A 17,056-nucleotide genomic window follows, 5' to 3' on the forward strand; every position below is an offset into this window, starting at 1 on the left:
TGGTATCTCAGTGTGGTTTTGATTTGTGTTTCCCTGATGATGAGTGATGTTGAGCATCGTTTTATGTGTCTGTAGGCCATCTGGATGTCCTCTTTGGAGAAGTGTCTGTTCATGTCTTCTGCCCATTTCTTCACTGGATTATTTGTTTTGTGAGTGTGAAGTTTGGTGAGTTCCTTGTACATTTTTGATATTAGCCCTTAAAGCTCTTTTAAACATGGCTGTCCTATTAAGTGCTTGTAATAAACTTAATATAAGCTAGCAATTAAAAAGTAAACACTCTATAAAAACTATTGATAATTTGATAGAGTTTATAATTTCTTTTATATGTGGAATAGAATCATTTGAAATTCACCCCATTAAGCCTGAAATATTCAAATGTTCATTAAATGAAGGCTGTAAACATTTAACAAAGCACACACTAATGTGCTCTTCATATAATTTCAAATAAAGGCATGTTGTCTTTATGGTCATGTTGACAAGAAAAGTCAAAGAGACAAGATCTGAAACTGACAGAAATGATATATTATGCAAACATTTTAACTATACAAGATGTTTTTGATGATGTACAGATGCAAGTTAATGTGATTGCCATCAAGATATTATTTTATTAAAATATGTATTTATAATATAAGTGTAAGTATTATAAGCATATTAAAATTAACCAAAATATAAATTGGTTTAAGTCTTATTTAACAGGAAATGCCATAAGAAGGTTTGTCTATTTAGACACTAGTTGATTTAACAGCTGTATTTTTTAATGTTAATTTAAACACAGCTGAAAGGTACAACTATACACACTCTAACAAACTTTAAATGTGTGATATTTCAGCTTAGTGTTTAAAGCAAGACACAGATATAAGTATGAGCTACAATTCAGGTAACAATAATCACTCCACTAGGTTGATGGGGGAAAAATTTCATTAGGGTACAGAGATTCATTTTTCATTTTACTCATTTTATGTGTGTTTGTTTTAAATCTTCTTCATTGGGATAATTTTAGTATTCTAGTGTTCTATCAGAAGACAAAAAAGTTATTAAAATGGCGATGCAGTAACTATAGTAACTATAATATACAGTACTAAAGCAACTATATAAATACTGTAGTAACTACAGTAACAACTAAAGCAGTAAGCTATGATGGCTTTATTTAAGGGTAATTAAAATTTTTTTTTTGAGAGACAGAAAGACAGAGCATGAGCAGGGGAGGGGCAGAGAGAGAGGGAGACACAGAATCTGAAGCAGGCTCCAGGCTCTGAGCTGTCAGCACAAAGCCTGATGTGGGGCTCCAACTCACTAACTAGGAGATCATGACCTGAGCTGAAGTTGGCTGCTCAACCCACTGAGCCACCCAGGTGCCCTGACTTAACAGTTTTAAACTGTGATCTCATTTATATTTTAAAGAGACAGAACTCTCTCTTGATAAGTAAACACAACCTTCTACCTTCTACACTACCAAATCACTTCTTAACTCAGTTCCGTAATCACCACCTTCTTCATTTCAAGCAAATGCCAACTCCAAATAGCTTCAAAGAATACCATATGCTTAATCAACTAGAACAAAGAACAGAACATTCAATAGGTCTTAACATTCAAAAGGTCTTAATTTAAAATAGGTACAAACATGTATGTTTTTAGCAAACAAGATGCTTTTCTTAATATCTTACAACTGTTCCATTACTCAAAACCATAAAAATCCTACGGATTTTGATGACAAAGCAATTGGGTTAGTATGCTTAATATAAAAAAAAATCATTTTCTTACCATATGCTTCAACATGTTCAATGCATAGCTTCACAAATTTTGGCACTGTGCCATTTTCTCTCTGACACAGATTAGCAAGATTGGCTCCAAATACTTGATCTGAAAGAGATTTATTTTTTAAAATAAACCATCCTACTAAAATTTAGTTTGTGACATGGTGATAACCATCCATAGTGCTATCAAAAACATTCAGTGCATCCAGACGTGGTCAACTGTGATTTATGCCTTCTGTGATCTGCCTACCCTTTCCAATGCCACTTCAAACAATTGTCCTGCTTTACTAAACTCCACAAACACCCTGACTCATTTGTACCTGAGAGCCTTTTCATTTTCTACACCTTTTGCAGAGATCCATCCTCTTCCCACAAACTTCGCTCCTTCTTTTCACTCCTACCCTCAGTTAAAGTATTACCTACTTAGAAAATCCTTAGGAACAGCCTAAGGCAACCCAGTTACAGTCACTCTCTAGTCCATAACTACGGTAAATTCTCAGAGTAGTCAGCACTATTTGAAATTATCTTGTCCATTTCTCATTTTTATATAAGTTTCACGAGAGTAGGGACCTTGTAATTGTTGAACACCAGTAGGAATTCATGGCACTTAGGTGAACACCTAACAGTTAGTAAATAGTCAAATATTTCTTAAAGTATTAAAACAAAGCATAGTGCATGGGGTGCCCAGGTGGCTCAGCTGGTTAAGCGTCTGACTTCGGCTCAGGTCATGATCTCATGGTTTGTGGATTTGAGCCCCACATCGGGCTCTGTGCTGACAGCTCAGAGCCTTAAGCCTGCTTTGGATTCTGATTCTCCCCATCTCTGCCCCTTCCCCGGTAACCCTCTATCTCTCTTTCACTCTCTCAAAAATAAATATTTTTTTAAAAAGCATGGTGATACCCATTGTGTACCAACATTGATTTCACAAAGTATACTGCAAAGGCTGTTCTATCAATCTTTCAACCCAACAGTTCTGACATGGCACATTTGTGCTAAATATCTAGGATAACAAAATACTCAAAGTGCTAAACACAATCTCATATCACCATAAAGCACTGTAGCACTATAAAGTACCAACAGTTTCTATTTCTCACTGAAAAAGCTTGGTGAACAAATTACCAGCAGTTTCTATTCATTGACTTGTCAGGCTTTTTTTAAGGTTTTAAACTCAATACACTAAATTCATATGCATCATCTGAAAGTCCCTGTTTACCAATAACTCTTAAGGTTGCTAATTTGAATCCCTTAATTGGCTGAACTCCACCTAGTTTTAAATATCTTTTTAATGAAACCCAATTTGTGTAATTTAGATGCTTTGCAAACAGATGTTCCAGTGATGGTCTTTGTTTGAAACTTCAAAGACAGATATATATGTCATGTATTACATTTACCTATGTCTTTACTAATTAACATCCCCGTTTGAGTCATGTACTAGACAATTTTATCATTGAAATTAAAACTGCTTGTAAAAACTAAAGGTGTATACAAGTATATGTGATTTTAAAGCATACTCTCTTATTAAAAAAAATTCTGTTAGTGCATTATTGCTATTACTGCTTATAAATAATATAAAAATTAATTTAAAAAACACACCTTATACTAATTTTAAAATCACCTGAAATGAGAACTGAAAGCAAACAATCAAGATATAATAATATTTTTCTTTCTACTATGTTAGTGACCAGTTATTCAAAATTTCTTCTGCTCTGTGCATCTCAAAACTAAAATCGTTACTGTGATATCTTGTATCCATCCATAACATACCTGCAGTTCCTCTGGTACAGGGTTTCTAAAGACTTCAGTTTGGTATTTAAGTCTGTTCAATGCTTTAGTTAAACCCTCCATGTGCTTTATAATATCAATTTTAATCATTCAAACATATTTAATCAATGAACCTGGTAACTCTAAAGAATGAAAACATTTTTCTGTTCAAAAATTTTTCAGGTTTTAATTTAAAGTGTCTTATTTCTGATTTTGACCAAATTTCATTATTATAAACATCACTTCTACCTACCTTTAATATAACCTTTTTCACGAACAGCTTGCAAAGTGGGGCGTCGTGTAAGAAACTTTTTTAAGTTTTTCTTCGTTTTCTTCTGTTCTGAAGAATCTATGCTAGACACTTTCATGGCTTAAGACAAACAGATGTTAGTCATTTCATAAAACAACTTTTTGATAAAACTTTTTCCACCTAGTACTCTAAACATACTAATCTCAAACATAAAAATCAGCTATAAATTCAGTTATTCAAACTTTAACATAGTTTAAGAGTAATATTTGAAGAATCAAACTAACACAGACCCAATTTCAAAGTGATAAACCAAGCAAAACATTTCATCTTTATCACTAAACATGGACCATGAACTGTGCCTTCTTTGGTCTATGTGCTAAGACACTGGTTATTCTGATTTATATTATTTCATAAATGATACTACTTACCTTCTTTGACTCTCCATCAGTTTTAGAAGGTAAAATGATCAGAAAAAAATATCCATAAAACATAAACAAGTCCCTATCTTGCAGTATCCTTACTGGATACTGGAGTCTGGAGATATATATATCCATCACAATGACATATCATCATAATTACCTCTACACTAAGAATGGGACCACATGAATAATGTCCTACATTGCCATCAGTCCGGTGTCTTTTTTTGGTAACCATAAAAAATATATAAAATGTAAATTTCTTGAAAAGAACTATGTTTGAGGAAAGTTGAGAGCACAAACAGTATTATTAGTAAAGAATTAAAATAATCAAATTTTAATGTGTTTACATTGTTATATGTCCATGACAATGTCAGTAACATGCCTAAACTTCTTTAGAATGTAGGAAAACAAAAACAGTAATGATTTTCTAATCATTCAGTTAATCTGAATGCCTAAAATTCTCAGTTGAATGTGGATTTGTTAAAATACATTTAAGAAGTTAAGAGCCATAACTAATGGCCTACTTAAACAATGTAATTCACAAGGGGACTGCATTCGAAAATGCTATTCTGAAAACTGCTGGCTTTAGCTCTGGTCCATATATATAGGGCTGGAGGCATGAACGCGCACAGCAGCACCTGTACCAACGTGTCCTAGTCCAGAGATGGTTGCCTGGCGCCCAGTGTGAACTATGGTACATACCCCATGACTTCTGACTTCTTGAAGTGTAAGATTCTACCTAGAACCTAAAATGATACTTATGTATTTTTAAATCAGTAAAGTTCAGCTTCCTAGATACCTCAACAGAAGTGCATTCTGATACATTTTTTTCTCTTAAAGAACCAGAATATCTTAAAATGAGTAATTTTGTATGGGTGCATCTGAGGAGGTTGAAAAATGATAATGAGTTAATAAGGAGAGAGTAATCCTGAAACTCTGAGTTTGTAACTACCTAATCTTATAATTTGCTTGTAACCTTGGAGATTCCATTCAGCCTTTATATATATAAAATATTTGAAAAGCTAGGAGAATATGCTCAGTCAAGCTACTAACAAAACAAGTAAAGAATAACTTACCACGAAGTTTCTTAGGATCCTTATGGTCCTTCTCTTTATCATGCTTTTCTATTCCCGGTGAATCTGGTATCTCCTCTTCAGTTGCTTCATCAGTTTCTACTGTCTATTGATTAGAGATTTCCCAAATACATATTACTTTTGAAATTATTTTAGATGTGACATCATAATTCTCATTCTAATTAGTAACTGATCCTCCCAAATTATTTTAGTGAACCAATTAGTATATAATATATATGATTTAGAAGCTTGATAACTCTTTAAAAATATTCTTTTGCCATCTAAATGGGGAAAATTCCGATTTCAAAAAAGAAGAAATGCTGCTAATTCACATCACAAAGGGTTTATACACTGATGTTGAGGCTATCTTCCTTCATGTAGACAGACTGCATAAGAATTATAGTAAAGAGAGTGAAAAGGTCAGACTACAATCTACAGTGATAGAATGGATGAAGGTGCATTCTGTGCTAATACTACAAGACAAAGCTAACTAGCCAACAGTACATTAATTTTTCACACCAACAAATTTTGCATATTATACTTTGTATTAATAGCTAGTAATTACTAACAGATTCGTGGATCTTAAGCATTGAAAGAAATCCTAGAGCTCAAGTACAGCCTAACCAAAGTCACTTTTACAGATTAAAAAACTGAAGTGAGTTCTCAGAGCTAAAAGCATTATTTTGCCTCTCACACTGATGTCTTTAGTCCACTTAGAACTTATTTTGGTGCAGAGCATAAAGAAAGGTTCTAATTTCTTGCTGGATGTCCAGCTGACCCAGTACCATTTGTTTTAAAGTTTATTCTTCCTTATTTCTTTTTAGAGTGCTAAATCTAGCATCAAGTGTCCAAAGGTATGTAGGTTTCTAGGTTCTTTGTTCCATAGATCTATACATCTATCTCAGTATGGATACCGTGTTCTATTAATTAATACAGCTTTATAAAGTCTTGAAATCTGAGAAAGCAAGTCCTTCCACTTTCTTCTTCCAGAGTCTTGGATGTTTTTACCAACTTTACATTCCTGTATAATTTTAGAATAACTTGTCAAGTTCCACGAGATTTTGACGGAGGTCCAAAAATCTCAAGTCTGTAAATTTATAAATCATTTGGAAGAATATATCTTTACATTATTGAATCTTTTTAAATTTTCTTCTAATATTTATTTTTGAGAGAGAGAGAGAGAGAGAGAGGGAGAGAGGGAGAGAGACAGAGTATGAGCAGGGGAAGGGCAGAGAGAGAGGGAGACACAGAATCCGAAGCAGGCTCTGGACTCTAAGCTGTCAGCAGAGAGTCCCATGCAAGGCTTGAACTCACGAACCAAGAGATCATGGCCTGAGCCGAAGTTGGATGCTTAATCAACTAAGCCTCCCAGGTGCACCACATTACTGAATCTTTTAATCCATGAATATCATATCTTCTCATATAATGACATTTTCTTCCATGTCTCTCAACCAAGTTTTATGATCTTCCTTGTAGAAGTCTTGTGCATCTTTCTACATTGATTGTGCATATTTCTACAGTATCTTTTGCCACTTTGTAAACAGTATGTATTTTAAATTTAATAGTCAATAATATGTTCCTCTCTTTTCACTTGGCTTATTCCCTGATCCTATAAACTTAAATGAAAAAAAAAACAAAACAAAAAACTCCTCTCTCTGCAAGGCTCTCCTGGACCCCGACACTAGGTTAGCTTCTCCTTAATGGAGATTTCATAGTAAGTTGTATATCCCTTACCATCATAAACCTCATCACATTCCACTATATTAACTATTCAGTCATCTGTCTTCAGTAATCTTCTGTCTTGGGTTCTAAATTCCATATAGAAAGGTGTAGCATCTGGTTGCATGCTGCTATTCCCCCCCACCCCGTGAATACAGTACTCTCACATTTGTTAAATGAATGCAGCCATACTTGCTTTTCAAGGGATTGGAAACAGATTACAGTGACTAGAGCTGAAAGCCCATATTGGGTAGAGTTGAAGGTACATTTGAAAGATAGACTGGGATTGAGTTGTTGAATTTTAATGAGAGTCACAGAAGGTTTCTGAGCAGGAGAGGATTACATATGTAGGATATATATGTAGGAAGTTTCATACAGCAACACTATTAAGAACATATTGATGGGGTGAGATGAAATAAGAAAAACTGCAAAGTAGCTGCTATCTAACATATACAGTCCTGATCATGGTTCCAGGAATACATGGAAAGAAAGAGACAAGATTCAGAATATACAATATTACAAACAGCAAAGGAAGAATATATATATATATATCTGTGTGTGTGTGTGTGTGCACGCGCGTGCGTGAATATATATGAATAATTGGCTAGAAGAGGTAAAAGAGGAGGAAGAGTTAATAGTCAAGATTTCAAAACTGGCTGTTTTGAACTGAGTGCATCATAAAAACTTTGAAGCTTAAAAGGATACTGGGAGACAAATCAAACCTCTCTATTTTATAAGTAAAAAAATGGAAGCCCATAGAGGTAGAATACCTCAGTAAGATCATAGATCTTACTATTTAATGAGGCTTCGCCTATAGTCTCTGAAAGACTTCTCAGTCTTCACTAAAGCCTGTGATTCCCAACTTTTTTTCAGTCTTTGTTTAGTTTAAAACCATAACACACTTCCATAAGTATTCACTTTCTTTTTTGTCACTGACCTATGATCCTTACTCAGGAAACCATGTCCCCATACAGTGAGGAGTAAGAATATAGTCTGAAAAAATAGTGTCCCTATCTGTTTCTTCCTGCTCAAATACAAATTTGAGGTTCTTTTTGGTTGTTATATATATAATACATATATTCTATAATGTACTGTATTATGTATCTGCTGCATACATATCATGTATTACACGCACACACACACACACACACAGAGAAGACTGCCAGGAATGTGAGGGTACTGAACACCTCCATGATTGGAGGGGCGGGGTGAGGAACTAGAATACCTAAAGGGTAGCTAGAGAGGTATCATGAGGAAAGAAAAGGTGCTCATTTAGAGACTCTAGCTTTATTCATTTTAAAACTCTGTCTAGGACCTGTCTCCACCAAATAGCACTATTCCCAACTCATGAGTCATTGAATAAATATTATGAACTAGAAATGGTTTGTCCCTCTTTTTGAATGATTTATTTTAAGACCAAGGCCTCGATCTGAAAACGATTTAAAATCCACTAACATCAAATATTATATAGTTGAGAATGAATGTTAAGTCTTCATGAGCCCTGGGGAACTGCTAAAGTGACCACTGCTTTTCCCACCTCTGTTTTATCACATGTAAATTGTAAACTGGATATGCAATAGCCAATTAGAAAGCAGAAAAGAAAAAAAGCTCTGAAGTAAAAACATTTACCTAAGTCAAACACATACCTGATTATTGATAGTACTACTAAGAACTTTAAACCAGTCATTAATAACTGTGTCATTATCAGACTGAATTAGCAGTTCTGTTCCTTGACGGGTTTTCAGCTTTAGAGAAAAAGAAGCAAAAAAAAAAAAGAGTATGGTTAGTGCTTTCAATCAACTGAACGCATACACGCGCATGTACACACACATATATGTATTCATTATTTTAGAGAAAGAGTCAGAGTCCCAAGCAGGCTTCATGCTCAGAGCAGAAGCTGGTGCAGGACCCAATCTGACAACCTAGGATCATGACCTGAGCTGAAATCAAGAATCAGACACTCAACTGACTGAGCCACCCAGGTGCCCCGAAACAAAATTCATTTATAAAGAAATTAAATCTGTGATATTTTTATGCAAATCTGCGGACTGTTTTTCTCTTTCCAGTTAAAAAATAAATGTAGAAAAAATATTAAGAAAGAGTTCAATGTTATTTCCTATTTAATAGACAAATAAATATAATGGCTTGGTGCAAAGAGAAAGTCTCTGCACAGACAGTAAATGTTACATCACTTTTGGGCAGAAATAGTACTAAATTAAGTGTCAAATCATGAACTAACTCAAGTAAGGATACCATGTATTATTCTACATGAAGGCAGTAACCAATTTATGTATAATGTCTTTGGTTCAAAGTTTCTTCCACTTGATTGAAGAAAAGTTCTGAGGTATTAGGAGAAAGCCTTCTTCCTATTTTCTGGTTAGTAGCTGAACTGTTTTTTTCCTTGAGGAACATATGGCAATGTTTTCCAATATTCTGAGACATATGCCTCAAACACAGTTCCCAGAGCAATGTTTAAAAAAAAAAAGACATTCCTCAAAAAAATAACGAAAGGTTTATGATATTAATTTGGGAAATACTGGGTTGAAGAACGTTAAACAAGATTCTCTCCTTTAAGACATCACAGGGCTTTGATATTCCAGGGTGCACTGATTTTCTAAAGAAAGAATCACAATATATACCACTGCCTACATTTATTTGACCATGGATTCACTTTCACTCTGATATCACTTCTTCTGACTTCCTTTCTTGTACTCCTCCTGAGAGTGGGTCAAGCCAGTCTACCAAAACTGAATATTCACTGCACATAAGATACTGTCAAAGGTTCCTACTTCAAGATAAGGAAAAATACAGTCTCTCTGCTGAAAAAATAATCATCATCTAGTGGGAAGAGTAATTTACAGATGACAGTAACCTAAGAGATACTAAATTAAATGCTATTTTAAAAGCATAATAAAAAAGAAGCCTCAGTGGTACTGTCACATTTCTCATGGGTCTTGGAAGACAGGTAACATGTGACAAGCAGAGACTGCCATAGGTACTAGGAAAGGGTAAAATCATAGAAGCAGGAAAACCTAGGTCTCACCTGGAAAACAGCAAATGCCTGAAGGAGACAGGAAAGGACTGACACGTGATGCTATAAAGGTAGGGTGGGAATGGAAACATTGTTTGCAAAGACAGTCTGAAAAACTCCTCTGATCTCTGAATATGCACCCTTCTGCAATGTGCCTTTACAGTTCCTCCATCAATAGGTGGTTTCTAGTTCCCCACAACCCTGAACACTTGTCTGGCTTTCGGACTTGCTTTAACCAATGGAATCTGCTGATGTGTGACTCCTAAACCTAGGCCTCAGGAAGTCTGCTAGCTTCTGCTCTCACCCTCTTGGAACCCTGCCACGGCCCCTGGAAGTTCCTGGGCCCCTGAAGAAGCCTGGCATTGCTTCCTGAAGAGTGAGAGAACCAGGAGAGAAAGAGGCCTAGCAAACTGCTGGCACAACACCAGACATGTGAGTAGACCGTCCAGATCGAGTCAGGCCACTACTAAAGCCTCATGAGTGGTCCCACGTGAGATCAGAACCACTCAGCTCAGCACAGGCCAAACCCAACTAACAGAATGGTTCTTTTCTCCAAAGCTATCAAATTCTAAGGTGGTCTGATATGCAGCAGTAAATAACAGATACAGAATCATATATTACTGTGGGGGATTTTTAAGGACAAAATGGAAAGGTTTCAATTTATTTTTCAATATTAGACCTGGTAGGTAAAGGAAACTACACCCTTTTTTTGTTGGTAGGGAAAGGCAAGATTGTGGAACAAAAGCTTATAATATATAGTCTGAGATCCAAAAATTTATGCAAATGAAGCCCAGATATTTATACCAGCTCTTTGTCCCCTTAAATTATGACACTAAACTGACTTAATGACCAACTTTGCCTTAATCAGTTGCACTGAAATATAGCTCAAAGACACTCAAAAAAGGAATACCCAATTACCATGTTAAGAAGGTGAATTATACTTAGAAAAAAAGTGTGTTACCTCAAATACATTCTTTTTGCTGGATTTATCCTTTGAAGCCATCTCCACCGTCGCCCCCTTAAGGTCCACTGTGAACTCCGGTTTTGACTGATTACTCCCAAACTTCATTTTAGAAAAAAGGAAAAACTCTTGTGATATTCATATACACGAGTGTACCAAAAACTACTTATACCAATTTTATATTATGAACAATAAATCAAATAGGTGATTACCTCAAATTCTTATCTTTATTGTAAAATAACAAACAGTTCCTACTTTAAAACTGACATATGTCTACAAGACATGAATATATCCTTCACAGAAAAGAAAATGGCTCGACTTCCAATTTAATAAGAAAAATAAAAAATAAAGCCACACTAAAATCTTTTTTCACTCATCAGTATAGAAAAAAATTCTGAAAGTTAGATGAAAAACTGTGTTTTACATTGAGAAACAGGCCTTCATATGCAAGTGGAGTATAAATTAGAACAATGCCTAAAGAGGGAAAATTGCAGTACTGAATTTGGAAATTTACAAACACATGTATCCTTTGGCTTGGAACTGATCCTAGACTTTACAGGACTAGGTAAAATGATGTGTCCAAAAGGCAAGGCATTATTCTTACGTATGTATAAATAATACCTGGCAGGTATCAAGTTGTTTTCCCCCTAGTAAACATTCTCTAAACCAGATTTTGTGCTTTCAAAAGTTATTTCCTTATTGACTATTTATGCTGTCAACAACAGTAACTTATAAAAACAGGAAACTCTAAGCCCCATGTTCTTTTATTCAGCCTTTGTTAGAAATTATACCTGGAGCCAGATGCTATAAAGCCTCAGCAATTTAATAAAGAACTGTGAAAAGAACAGGAAGACAGGTGACAAGAAAAGAAAAAGCACTTAGCTAGCTATTAGATTTTGTTAACCAGATAAGGAAAAGATTAGCAAGTAGTTAAATACAGATGTACTCTGCACCTTGTCATCATTAACCTAAATTTTTGTTTGGAAATTTAAGAATAGAGAACAGAACTAAGAGTAAGAATAGAAAATAACATTCCTTTTATTGAAAGGTGTAGAGGTTTTAAAATCTTTAAGGGCTATAATCTTATGGTCAAAGATTCGTTACAAAAAAATCATTTCTTAAAATATTTTCAAGTCAAATTATGTTTGTCATTGGAAATGGACATTACCTGTCAACCTAGTGATATCTTAGTCAATGTTCACAGCATCAAGAACTACTCAGTAGCTTCCCATTTAATGAATGGTTCAACTTTATCTGTTCCCTTTTACTTCATCTTTTCAGCTAGCAATGTGGACTTAAAAAATGTACTTGTTATAACAAAAGAACATTTAGGATATTATATGGAATTTATTAGTGGAACTGAAACAAAGCTTAGGGCATTATATGGAATTTTTATTAGTGGAATCATAATAACAATCACAAAAATTGTAACTAATTTACAGAGTCCTGGCATTAAGTGCCTTCTGTCATTCAAAAGATATTTAATTAATCGTTAAGAGCTACAATGAGCAAAGAGAACTTTCTGAGAAAAAATGATATATCTCAAAAGTTGTAAAACTTAAATGTATACATTTAACTGAATGATAAAAATCAATGTACAAATCGTCATTACATGCCTGTAAATGGTTAGCTATAAGTTAAGCTACAAATAACTAACCAAGTAAGATACAGCAACCAAATAGCAAATACAATTAACAGGAGATGGAATGCCGGTAAAAATGCATTCAATATGGTTGGCAAAATTTGTGTTTGTTATTTATTCTTTTTCAAACCCTAGTCCCACTTTATCATACATCCCTCCAATGAATTCATGGCAAAGAAAACGGAATAATTGTGGCAAGGGGCATGCAACAAGAACACATACAGTGACAGCTGAAACAGGATCAGATTTTACATATGCAGGCCGACGACTGACAGAATTTTTCCAAGAAGAAAGCAGCGAAAGCAAGAGCTCGGAGACCGAGCCCTGTTGGCAGAATGACTTGATGGAAAAAGGGAAGAAAATGATGATGTCATAATAATGCACAACGGCAAAATGACACACAAGAAAAAAGCATATGGAACCAAACAGGACAAAAATACAATTCCACAAGCAGACACAACACAAACAAAGCTTAACTTCCAAGTATTTTTGCAAAGACCCTACCTAGCATTTGTATCTCAGAATATTTTCTGACTCTGTTACTACAGAAGTTCATGCTTTATTTTTAAGGTGAATGCTTTACAGAAATTACATTAAACAGACTCATCTTAGCCTATATTCACAACAGAAGACCTGAAGGGTCATAGATGGAAGTCACATCTGGCCCAGCACCATCTTGCTCAACCCCCTACCCAGGAATCAGGAGCTTCCCTCTTGAGACCTGCTGGTAGCCCTACCATCCAGTTTGCCTTCCCTTCCTTTAGGAGAGTGGTTCTCCACCACAGGCAATTCTGTCCCCCAGGGGACATCTGGCAATGCCTGGAGACATTTGTGGTGGTCTCACACCAAAGAATTAACTACCCCACCATGACAATTTTTAAATACTTAAAAGCTCATATAAATAAATTTGAATAATTACTAATATTTGTGGGGGTGATTCTTATAATACTCAAGGAATATGATGAATGATATCTGAAAGGGAGCACATGTCATTGTCATATTATAACTGTGCACCTGTCAGTCTTCCCCATTGCAGTGTAAGCCAGGAGGACAGAGACCATCTTATTTACTTCTAACTCCTCAAACATAACACAATGCCCAGAACAAAATAGGCTTTAAGGTCTGTTGAACAAGTTAGGTGAAATGAAGTAAGAAAAATACAAGTATAATTTATGTTAACTGATATCACAATCCAGTGGATAACCAATATCATAAAGAAAACAACTGGAATGTATCCTAAAGGAGACATAAAGGTTCACTGGATGATGCACTACCTATGTTAAATTTATCTTATATAGTGGAGTTGCATGGTGTCTATGTACATTTTGTTAACTTAGCTGTCCATGGAAGCAAAAACAAAGTATGAATTATTTAAAAGAAAAAACAACTTCAAATAGTGTGGGTGATTTAGCCCAGCCTTCAATCAACAAGTATATGCCCTGGAGTGAGCCTAAGATTTGAATCTGCTCTTTCTTCAAGTAAATTTAGGTATAGGTTTTTGCTCTAATTGTGAAACTAATTTTTAAAGAACCAAACTTCTATAATATGGCCCCTTAATGCTTACGTTAACTCCAACTGGAGGGCAAGCAATCTCCCAACTCAAAGGCAGAAAATAGCTCTACTAGAAACGAACTTCTAACCAACACCTCTCTAAGAGATAATCAAGGACATTTTCACGATAGGTGATTTTTGTCTTTTTGGTAAGGTGTGATTTCATTATATGAACAGGGTACATTTTACCTACAATAGATATACTGACTGAGCAGAGAAACAAAGTTGTGATTTTTTTCAAATCCTTTTTAACAATCCTAATTACAAAGTTAATTAAGAAGCCTCTCACATATTTTACCAATTTTTAAAAATATTTATGAATAATATATGTGCTAAAATATATTATACATACTTATATACTTTTTATTTGAATAATCTTGACTTGCTTTTACTTAGATCATTTAAATTTTTTCCATTCTCGCCAGAAATGTTACATATGTAAAGAAAAAGAAGTATGCTTTTTAAATTTGCCATAAAATTAAAATTAAGAATTAATTGTATAGCTAAGCCATTTTATCATCTCACATCTGTTTAGTATTATTTAATTATACCAATCTGAAATGATTATAATATATTCTATTATTCATAATATATTAATAAAATTTCATTTAAAGGCAGAAGTTCAAATAGTAAATCCCTAAAATTAAAAGTTAATTAAGAATTCTATAATTTCAAAATTGGCCACCTCACTGAATTTTAAACTCTTTCTGTTATTGCCACATGGTAATAATACAGTAACACAACTTTAGCTGATGAATAGAAATACCTCACGCTCTCTGTCAAGATTAGATTTAATTATGAGCTCTGAATTATGTAAGATTTTCAAGAGTGAAAATGTTAAGTAAAATGCAACCAGCCTGCAAAACTGATCATGAACTGAGGTACTAACACCTTTAAATTAAAAAAGAAGTTGTCATTTTCTTTAAATAACATACAAAGATGCCTACCTAAATGATATTAATGCTCTCTACTTTTCTGTATGTACCACAACTTCTAATCTTTAAGTATCAGAAAGTATCAAAATGACCATTACCCACCATTCTTTTAGTACTTTTTTATTACTTATTAATCTCTAATTGCTTCTCCATTCCTCTTCTTGCATTCATTTCCTGCACTCGATTTCAAATAAAGGTTGAGCCACAAGTAGGAAGAAGAAATAATTGCATAACCCTCTAGAAATGCATTAGCACAAAGAAAAAGTACCATATGCTTTACCTCAGGAAAAAAAGGGAGAAATACATAATTATCCACTTACTTTAAGATAAGCCAAACCAAAATTTCAATCTTTAAATATGAAAAAGCAGATCACAGGTCAGTTCTACCATACTGGTTAAACAATGAAGCAAATCAAAGAATTGATGAACAAAATAGAAGAAACATTGTAGAATGTTCATATTAGTGCCCAATCCAGAGGACTTTTGGGTTGTTGCTGTATCAGATTATTTGATGACTGACACGTTCCTACATTCCTGGTTCAGAACAATGTTAAATGGGTGCATTATAAATGTAAATGAGTGGAATTTGTCTGAATTTTATAAATGGATTTCTTTTTCATCAAACTTAAGGTCCACAGGTCCTGATGATTTTAAAGCAACTCAGTAAATATAAGAAAATACTGCTTATAGGATACAGAACAGAATAGAGACATTAGGTTGATTTCATTTTAAATTCTATTTAAGCTTGACTTTTCAAACTCAATTACCAAAAATGTTTGCAAATATTCGGAGCATGGACTCTGGAGACAAAATGCCACCTAGTTCTGCCACTTAGTAGCTATATGACCTTCAGCAAGCTCCTCCATTGTTTTATACCTCATTTTCTCATTCACAACAGGGATGACAAACAGTAACTATCTTCTAAGAAAAAAAAAAAACAGTAACTATCTCAGACTTAAAAGGATAATATATGCATAATCTTCTGCCCTTAAAACAGTATCTGATACATATTAAGCATTCAAAAAGTGTTAGCTATTACATGTCACAAATTGTAATTTTTAATATTTCTATTACAAACTAACCAAGGAATAACAATAGCAAACACTCAGATATACAAAATACTTCAAAAATCCCACAAGTAATGGGACATTTACTTATTCTTCTAAACGCTGGCTGACATACACAGATATGTAATCACTGCCTAGTAATCTAAGGATCAGATCACAATTCAAGGTGAGGCTTGACACATTACTGTGTATTTTCTAAATATCTGAATTGGCAAGGCCACAAAGCAGAAGACAGCTTTTACAGGTGTGCCTGCTTTTCGGAAGTTTGCGTTACACCACTTTGCTTTTACAAAAGACCTACATGAGTACCTGTTTTTGCTAACCAAAACAAATCTGATGATCACTTTCATTTAAAAGGTGAAAAGTGAAAATAACATTCGGCATTTGTTGTCAGTGAGCAATTGTCGAGGCAGCTCACATCCCTAGCTCCTTTTCAGGGAACCACACTAGCACCTGAGCATCAATTTACCATGGTTTGACTGTGTGAGCATTTGTGCATTAGCTTGTTTGTGCATTCATAGCAAGATATTTCCTAAGGTATCAGAAAAGCCTAAAAGAGGTTTTTTTTTTTGAAGGGGAGGGAAGACTGGGAATGCTCAAACCTTTTCCATATAAATTAATTGTAATTGCTTCTTTGCTTTATGAAAGTTTAATTGGAGTGCTCTGCTTTCAGACAGCAGGGGAAACCTGGAACATCCTGGAGCTGAATGAAGAAGTATATTTTGTTCTATAATGTCCCAGTAACAAGCTCACCTTTCAGTTCGATGGGTAAAACAGACTTTGTTGATTTAAATAATACAACTAATCAGACTTCTAATTAGCCCTCTTGTTCTGAGTGAAAATGCATCTTTTAAAAAACTTCATTTTCTTTTATTTGCATACCAGCCACTGCT

At 34.5% G+C, this 17,056-nt stretch overlaps 1 protein-coding gene across 4 annotated transcripts in view; it reads right to left on the bottom strand.

The window, feature by feature from the left end:
• Positions 1–17,056, bottom strand: part of ARHGAP12 (Rho GTPase activating protein 12) — a 132,326-nt gene that overhangs the window by 4,577 nt on the left and 110,693 nt on the right. For all 4 annotated transcript variants that reach the window (XM_029953782.1, XM_029953781.1, XM_029953780.1 and 1 more), the window contains 5 exons: positions 10,969–11,070; positions 8,623–8,721; positions 5,261–5,363; positions 3,769–3,885; positions 1,762–1,860 (listed from right to left, as the gene is read on the bottom strand). In XM_029953782.1, coding sequence (XP_029809642.1) covers positions 1,762–1,860; positions 3,769–3,885; positions 5,261–5,363; positions 8,623–8,721; positions 10,969–11,070 — 520 coding nt within the window. The remainder of the gene's footprint in view (positions 1–1,761; positions 1,861–3,768; positions 3,886–5,260; positions 5,364–8,622; positions 8,722–10,968; positions 11,071–17,056) is intronic.

Source organism: Suricata suricatta, chromosome 10 (assembly GCF_006229205.1).
Source record: "Suricata suricatta isolate VVHF042 chromosome 10, meerkat_22Aug2017_6uvM2_HiC, whole genome shotgun sequence".
NCBI lineage: Eukaryota > Metazoa > Chordata > Mammalia > Carnivora > Herpestidae > Suricata > Suricata suricatta.